This window comes from Carcharhinus amblyrhynchos, chromosome 13 (assembly GCF_965287045.1).
Source record: "Carcharhinus amblyrhynchos chromosome 13, sCarAmb.v2.hapA, whole genome shotgun sequence".
NCBI lineage: Eukaryota > Metazoa > Chordata > Chondrichthyes > Carcharhiniformes > Carcharhinidae > Carcharhinus > Carcharhinus amblyrhynchos.
The window spans coordinates 74,709,843-74,719,050 of NC_137336.1; the positions used below are offsets into that span (position 1 = coordinate 74,709,843).

The 9,208-nt window shown below is 39.1% G+C and overlaps 1 protein-coding gene across 1 annotated transcript; it reads left to right on the forward strand.

Moving 5' to 3' along the window:
• The first annotated feature begins 244 nt into the window (after nucleotides 1-244).
• Nucleotides 245-8,967, forward strand: LOC145351352 (putative G-protein coupled receptor 139). The gene is made up of 2 exons (XM_080200969.1): nucleotides 245-314; nucleotides 8,039-8,967. Exons 1-2 carry the CDS (start codon nucleotides 245-247, stop codon nucleotides 8,965-8,967), a joined length of 999 nt encoding a protein of 332 aa, XP_080057095.1.
• Nucleotides 8,968-9,208: the final 241 nt, after the last annotated feature.

Below are 9,208 nucleotides of genomic sequence, written 5' to 3' on the forward strand. Positions count from 1 at the left end.
CTGCTTTTACCAGCACATCAGTATTTATTTTCTTTTCATAAGAAATGGCAAAAACAACATGATCATCATTGTCTTTGGTCCACATTCTCATTAATTGTTTGTTAAGTAAGTGTAACTAATATTGTTTTTTCTATAACCAGTATAATTGTCTCACTGGAGAGTTCTCTCAATATAAATAGTGGCTCGTTGAATCTGCAGTGATATATAATCATTCAGAGTCACTGTTACACAAAGTTCACAGGAGATGGGATACCCATTAATCTTTCAAATAGAACGTATCTACTATCCTGCTCTTGCAGCTATTGGCATTATCGGTAAGGATTTGAATCCAGTATTAATGATGTTACCCAATGTTCAAGTGTTAGTATTCTTGATCCCTGCCTTACACAGTAATCTAATCAAATACCCTATGTGTTATAAAGTCAGACATTTAGTATTAATAATTCAGCTCAAAATAATGTTTCTGTTTGCCATGGATGGATTGTTTATGAAAGTTATTTATCTTCTTCAGAGTTTGATAATGCTGATGCTACTGGTGTCATCCTCTATTGAACAGTTCACTTCCAGAGCAAATCTGCAACAGAGTGTAAATATTTCTGAATGCTCCTTTAATAACTGCATACTGTTAAGTAGATGGCATTTTCGAACTGGGTCATTGAATGTCCTATCGCAAACATATTTTATTGAATGCTATAAATTTAATATTTAACTTAGTTTTGTGACAATGTTCTTTTTGTGGGCTTCCTTCCACTTCATGTGGTTTGAGTGATGACTTTTATTCTTAGACCTCTGATAAGCAAAATAATGTATATGGTGTCATCTAATACCTTTGCAAATATAACATTAATTTGCAGTATTCCCTGGTAATTAGAACAAACATTATTATTTCTGTAGTAGAATCATTTGGATCTGAAACATAAACTCTGTTTCTCTCGATGGATGCTGCCAGATCTGCTGAGTTTGTCAAACATTTTCGGTGTTTATTTCAGATTTCCAGCATCCACAGTATTTTGCTTTTACTATGTTAATATTTCCTATTCTAGTCATACATTAGCGGCCTGCTTTATATAATTTCCTATGTAATGAAGTTTTCCATGCTTTCTATAACTATTTGATGCGTAACAGTGAGCCCTGGTGGGTAGAAATGTGCGTCATTTAGCAGAACACAAAATGGATAGTATTTGATTTGCCAGCCCTCGCATACTGTAGGTGATAGTTAGAACAATTGCAATCAATGTAATTCAATACCAAACATTGCTTGCAATGGGGCAACTGACACAATACTGCTCATGTTGTGATACTGTCCAAGATGATTTTCTACCTGTCACGATTTAACACAGTATAAAATACATCGGTATTATTGTGGTAGCGAAAATGTGAGTTAATAGTGTATTAAATTAAACAAATTATTCAAATTAATCTATTATACATGTCTGCAACAGAAGCTGAAAACATAATGAACATCACACAGCAGGATACTATACATTACCAAGTCACACATTGATTAAAAATCATAAGTAAAGTTAAAGTAACAACTGGGATAAGTGGGTTGTAGCCAAACCTTCAGTATTTCGTGTCTTCCTCTCCATTTCATACATCCATCGTTTGTCTCTGATGCATTAATTACAAGTCAGCAGTTTTCCCCAAGAAACAAACCATTCTAAATGATTGCTATGAATCTTCTTTCTTACTTCCGCACCTTTTTACATCAGTCAGTCTGCACCTTGAAATATTTCTCCCCATTTTAGCAACAGACCTGGCACTTAACACCACATCTCACCTCATATTTTCCATGCCATATTATTAGCTGAATTTAATGAATTAAAAAACTCATTAATAAAATTCGTATCAGAAGAAAGACTCCAAAACCCAACGTTGGGTTCTAAGCCAGTTTACTAGGCCATTTCGGAAGTTGTTTAAATTGTCTTAGGCCCCAGTGGAGCATTAGTGAATCAGATTTCTGGATTTACTTCCAAATTCTTATCAAATTCAATTCAATTCGAACTCGGCTGCCCAGACCATTATCTTTCATCTGAGAGATAACTAGCCCTGTGACAATACCTTTAGGCCACCAAGTAACCCATATTCTATTGTTCAGGATCGTTTGCCAAAATTGCATAAACAAGAGGATATTCTAGCCAACATTTTTGCCAATGCAGATTTCAAATGTACTATTTATCTTCATATCTTAACATTGCTGTTTCTGAGAGTTTGCTATGTGCAAAGTGACCCCCGCATTTCTTAAAGTACATTAGGGAACGCATTTTGAAGCACTTCTAAGACCGTAGCAATGCGGATACAAATGAGCTGAACAATAAGAGGAGAATAATGATTAGTGGATATTTTTCAGGCTTGTTACCCAGGACCAGTACAGGCGCACTTGTTTTTTTTCTGATTTAAATTAACAATTTTGATCTTGGTATGCAGGAGAATTTTCATGATGATACGTTACCTGGAATAGGACTGTGTAAACGTTCAGAAAGATATAGACAAGTTTTTTTGGAATTGACAGCGAGGTAGCAGATGAGGTTCAATGCGGAGAATTGTGAGGTGATGAATTTTTGGTTGGAGAAATATTAAGAGACAATACAAAATAAGGGGTAAAAATATTAAAAGGGTGCAGGAGCAGTGGGGTCTAAGTGTACTTGTGTGCAGATCATTGAAGTCAGCGGGATAGGTGGAGAAAGCAGTTAATAAATCATAAAGAATTCCGGAATTTATTAATAGAGACATAGAGTATAGAGACATAGAGTACAAGAGTGTAGAGACATAGAGTACAAGAGTATAGAGACATAGACTACAAGAGTATAGAGACATAGACTACAAGAGTATAGAGACATAGACTACAAGAGTATAGAGACATAGACTACAAGTGTATAGAGACATAGACTACAAGAGTATAGAGACATAGACTACAAGAGTATAGAGACATAGACTACAAGTGTATAGAGACATAGACTACAAGAGTATAGAGACATAGACTACAAGAGTATAGAGACATAGAGTACAAGAGTATAGAGACATAGACTACAAGGGTATAGAGACATAGACTACAAGGGTATAGAGACATAGACTACAAGGGTATAGAGACATAGAGTACAAGAGTATAGAGACATAGACTACAAGAGTAAGGAGGTCATGCTGAACTTATACAAAGTCTCAGCTGCAATATCGCCTATAGCTGTACAGGCCAGGAGACATGAACAAATTTGAAAAAGTGCAGTCGAGGTTTACAAGAATGGTCCCAGCGATGAGTGATTTAAGTAATGAGGCTAGACTGAAAATGTTGGGGCTGCTTTCTTTGAGGAGATTTGATTGAGAATTTCAAAATCATGAGGGGCCTGGGCATTGTAAGTAGGGAGCAACTGTTTCTGTTCGTAAAAGGATCGGGAATTAGAAGATACAAATTTAAAGTGATTTGCAAAGGAAGCAAATGTGATGTGAGAGAGAAAGAATCAGGCAACGAGTGGCTCCAGTCTGGAATGCACTGCCTGGAAATGCGGTGATGGCAGGTTCAATCGAGGCAAACAAAAGGGTATTGATGATTATTTGGATAAAACCAATGTTAAGGGGTACGAAGAAAAGGCAGCGAATTGGGACTACAACATGGAAAACTAGCACACCCACGATGGGACGAATGGCCTCTCTGTGCGCGGCAAAAAAAAATCAGCGATTCTGTGATACTTCATACCTGCAGAATTGTTTGAAATTCGATGGTCTTGGAAGCGGTAACGTAAGTTTATGTTCTTTATTTTTACATGTACTGGTCAGGTTTAATTAATATTTAGTATGCTGAGTAGTTTCATCGCTATTTAGAGGGGGAACTGGATTCAATAACATTAAATGCTGCATTTATTTCTTAATTGATTGGACTCTTGAAATATTTATAACTTGAACAAACGATCATGTTATTGTTTGTTTCTTGCGACATGCCTGACAAAGCTGATATTTATTACTTGCCGGGTTTGGCCTCCTTCCTTAACTGTTACAGGCGGTCAGGTGAATGCGCTTCCACGTCGCTGCCTGTTATATATTGGTACAACAGAATGGATTACTAGAAAACGTTAGAATGTACGTTAAGTACCAAGAAGACCTGATTATTATCGTTTTATCGAAAGATATTAGTGAATCGAATCTTGGGCCTTTAAGACAATCCAATGTTGGTCGTTGTTTATTTCATTGAGTCATGTTACACCAAGAAATAATTTGTTTCTGTTAATCTGGGGTAGAGATATCGAATATTCCTTCCTTCCTGTTGTTTTCCCGGAGCCAAAACATTTGTTTTTTTGTTCAGAGAAGTTCAGTTCACTTTTGAACGCTGCAAAATAATCTGTTTCCACATTAAGTAAGCATTAAGGATCACAGTAATTTCCCCAAAGAATGGAACACCTCTGCAAATCCTCCATTTCTATTTGTCCTCAGTTTTTTTCCCCCAGTTATCAGAAATCTTTTTTGCGTTGGTAACTGGCCCTTTTGCCAATGGACAGCGATTTTGAATACCTTAACTAGCAAAGCGTTTAATAGTTCTGAACCCCTCTATTAAATCGACTTCAATGGTTTCCGTTCTTAGCTTCTCCAATCTCTCCACATTATTCCATCAGTCCAGTAAGGTTCCATACATCTTCCCTTTACCCGTGCCATCAATGCCTCACACATTTTCTGAAGCAGATTGCCCTGAATGTCACAAAATGCTCCAGTTCCGTGTTTATTAAATGTTTCGCTGGGCTTCATTGTTTTCCATTTATGAAGCCTTAAAACTTTGTTAACAACTTTCTCCACTAGAGCTGCCACCTTTAATGATGTGTATAACTGCACCACAAGGGACCTTCCACCGCTATTTAATTGCATTGTGAAGTTAGTACGGGCTCTCAGAAGGTTTCTTCCTGGGTGAATCAACAGACTTATTCATATTAGTGTTTATATGTTGTGTGTTTGAAACTTTCATCTCCCAGTTTCTGCCCTTCTGATATCCCGCTAATTATTATATGTTCCTGTCTCATGTCATTTTTATGTTTTCAATTATTCTTCGTACATCAAAATTCAGCTTATTGTTATATAGAACATAGAACACTACAGCACAAACAGGCCCTTCGGCCCACAAGTTGCGCCGATCACATCTATACCTACCAAGCCATAGAGCTATCTGTAACTCCCAATCCCATTAGATCCCATATACTCATATATTTACACGAGCAGTAGTTTGGATGCTTTGGAAACTTCCCTAAACATAGAACATAGAACATAGAACACTACAGCACAAACAGGCCCTTCGGCCCACAAGTTGCGCCGATCACATCATCACCTACCAACCTACAGACCTATCTATAACCCTCAATCTCATTAAACCCCATATACTCATCCAGAAGTCTTTTAAAAGACCCCAGCGAGTTCGCCTCCACCACCACTGACGGCAGCCGATTCCATTCACTCACCACCCTCTGAGTGAAAAACTTACCCCTAACATCACTTCTGAACCTCCCTCCCCGCACCTTAAATCTGTGTCCTCTCGTAGCGACCATTTCAACCCGGGGAAATAGCCTCTGAGAGTCCACCCTATCTATTCCTCTCAACATTTTGTAAAGTTAAAAAAAACAGATTACCACTATTTCCCACTTTCTGGCTTGCAAAAAAGAACTATTTGCCGCAACACTGCCCTTTAATTCTCCATTGGAAATCCACGAATAAGGGAAGAGGAAGAGGAAAAAATGGTAAATTTGGAAGAGAACAAAGGGGAAGATTAGAAATAGAGAGGATCAGAAAATACATGATGAATTAAATCATGGAGCATGTTAAAGAAACAGATGCTGGTGATGTTTCCTTTTCCATTTATAACTCCTATGGAGTCATCTTTCAACCTGCAGAACAACCTCCAGGTTGTCCACTTTGGTAGGAATAATGGTAGGAAGGACTACTACTTACATGGCGAAAAGCTGCAGCAGGCGACGGTGCAGAGGGACCTGGGGGTCCTTGTGCATGAGTCGCAAAAACCCAGCTTGCAGGTGCAGCAGGTGGTCAGGAAGGCGAATGGGATGCTGGCCTTCATAGCGAGGGGGATTGAATATAAAAGTAGGGAGGTCTTGCTGCAACTGTACATGGTACTGGTGAGACCGCAGCTGGAGTACTGTGTGCAGTTTTGGGCGCCGTACTTACGCAAGGATATTTTGGCCTTGGAGGGAGTGCAGAGGAGGTTTACTAGGCTGATACCGGAGTTGAGGGGGTTGAGCTATGAGGAGAGGCTGAATAAACTAGGCTTGTACTCGTTAGAGTTTAGAAGGATGAGGGGAGATCGCATTGAGACGTACAAGATGATGAAAGGGATGGATAGGGTAGAGTTGGAGAGGTTCTTCCCGCTCAGAAAGGACAGCAGGACTAGAGGGCGTAGCCTCAAGATAAGGGGGGGGGGGCAGTTTAGAATGGAGTTGAGGAGGAACTTCTTCACTCAAAGGGTGGTGAATCTCTGGAATTCTCTGCCCGTTGAGTGGTGGAGTGGTGGAGGCTGCCTCGCTAAATATTTTTAAGACGCGGGTTGATGGGTTTTTGATAAGAGAGGGGATTAAGGGTTATGGGGAGAGGGCGGGAATGTGGAACTGAGACACGACAGATCAGCCATGATCTTATTGAATGGCGGGGCAGGCTTGAAGGGCTAGATGGCCTACTCCTGCTCCTATTTCTTATGTTCTTATGTTCTTATTTCTGTATATATTGTGATTATCTGTTTTTGACTTCCAGCGTCAGTCCTGTCCACACTTAATCTCTAATAAGCTTCCTCATGCTTTTACTCGCTTCTCACTTTGATTGCCATTGTGTTTGTTGGAAATTTGTTGCATCTCTAACTTGAATAAGAAGAGCAGGAGTTTCCTTTCTCCGAGGTTCCTTAGCTTCTGCAGTTTGTTTTTTTTTGTTAGGTTATTGAATATATTCAAGGCTGCCTAAAACTCATTTCCGATTGAAAGGGAAGTCAGGACATATGAGGGTTGGGAATGAAAGTGGAGTTAAAACAGCAATTAGATCAGCCATCACGCTATTTAATCTCAGAGCATGTTAATGGGACTAAAAGCTACATTGCCCCTATTTCTCATATTCATCAGGTACTGATAAAAGCCTGACAACTTTAGATTATCCATCATTTACCCTGATGAGATAATTGAGCCTGTCAATTGAGAGGCTAAATCGTCTGGGTCTGTACTCGTTGGAGTTTAGAAGGATGAGGGGGGATCTTATAGAGGCGTATAAGATAATGAAGGGGATGGATAGGGTAGAGGTAGAGAGATTCTTCCTGCTTAGAAAGGACAGCAGGACTAGAGGGCACAGCCTCAAGATAAGTGGGGGGGCAATTTGGGTCAGAGTTGAGGAGGAACTCCTTCACTCGAAGGGTGGTGAATCTCTGGAATTCTCTGCCCGTTGAAGTGGTGGAGGCTGCCTCGCTGAATATGTTTAAGTCACGGGTAGATAGATTTCTGATAGACAAGGGAATTAAGGGTTATGGGGAGAAAGTGGGAAAGTGGAACTGATCCACTTCAGATCAGCCATGATCTTATTGAATGGCGGGGCAGGTTCAAAGGGCTAGATGGCCTACTCCTGCTCCTATTTCTTATGTTCTTGTGATATGACGACTGGTTTCTTGCCTTGAGGACTTTCTGAATTGGTTTTGTTTAATACAACAAGTTCGAAGTTCCAAGATTTCTGGTTCCACTCCACATTAGCAGCTTTAGTGAAAGCAATTTGATTGTGAATTGTTGTGCATTGGCATCCCTTCATTCTAGATCGCTGTCTCATTGATCTCTTTTTATAGTTTCTTAGTTCACTATTGACATTTGTTACCAACAATTTTTTTGCTCCCTTTATTTCATTGGCATTTTGCACTATTTGCTGTGTTAAAATGTCAATATGCATTATATTGTTCCGTTGGAAATAAAATGAAGAACGTGTTGCAATTGCTGTATAGTTGTAACTTCTGTACTGAAGCGTCTTAAAATGATGTGATTTTTTTCCATGTGGATTTACCCAATAAGATATTGCTGTGTTTTATTTCTTACAGTTAACTCAGCGGCGCTTGTGATCCTGAACCGAGGGAAATGTGGCCTCTCCAAATGTATCACGCAGTATCTAATGGCAATGACATCAGCAGATCTACTACTCGTCATCATTGATGTTATACTGAATCGAATTAATAATATTTATTTACCAGTTAATTTTTTATTCATTACTCCCGTGTGTGCACTGAAGATAGCTTTATTTCTTGCAGTTTTGTATTGTTCTGTCTGGTTCACAGTCGCCTTTACCTTTGATCGCTTTGTAGCCATTTCTTGCCAGAAGCTAAAAGTAAGATATTGCACCAAGAGAACTGCGATTGTGGTGGTTGTAACTGTCAGCGTTATCAACTGTGTACGGTCTATTCCATTTTACTTTATATTTATACCTGCAATAATTATTGATAATGTGCCATGGTTTTGCATTCAATCACAGTACTATTACACCTCTTCGTTTTGGGTAGTGTATGAATGGATGGACAGCATACTAACACCATTGCTTCCATTTGTCCTGATTTTGGTTTTCAATACTCTGACTGCCAGAAACATTATAATTGTCAATCGGCTCCGGAAGAATCTCAGGGGCCAAGGCAAAACAGAGAACCAGATTGACCCAGAAGTGGAGAACCGAAGGAAATCCATCATTTTACTCTTTGCTTTGTCCACCAATTTTATATTATTGTGGATTCCATATGTTGTACATTCCTTAAAATGGAAAGTTGTAAACTACAATTATACAGACAAATATCTTAGCAATCCGCCATATATCACGCAACAATTTGGATTCATGCTACGACTTCTGAGTTCATGTACAAACACCTGCATTTACGCATTAACCCAAAGGATGTTTAGAGAGGAGTTAAAGAATGGGTTGAAGTATCCGTTTTTTGCAGTTGCCCAAGTCTTTAAACTACATTGTGAAACCAGTCGGCAATAGCAACCTCATTTCTGGAGTTACAACTAAATTTCCTTTCAAATTTCATTCCATACTTACAGTCATTGCAACGCAACATGGTTTGTTAGAGTGTGAGATCAGAAACACATTATGATGTCAAGTTAAACCCCAACATTTTGCTATTTTGGCTTTAATGTGGGGATATGATGTTTCACTCCAGGCACGATTCCATGGCACAATGGGAGATTTTTATCGAAACAAATTTTATTCATCGACACAGGTT

Excerpts from the sequence above, each read along its gene's own strand:
- LOC145351352 (XM_080200969.1), top strand. The coding sequence starts at position 245 with ATGGGATACCCATTAATCTTTCAAATAGAACGTATCTACTATCCTGCT. Across the intron at positions 315-8,038 it reads TGCAGCTATTGGCATTATCG|TTAACTCAGCGGCGCTTGTG; the intron begins GTAAGGATTTGA and ends TATTTCTTACAG.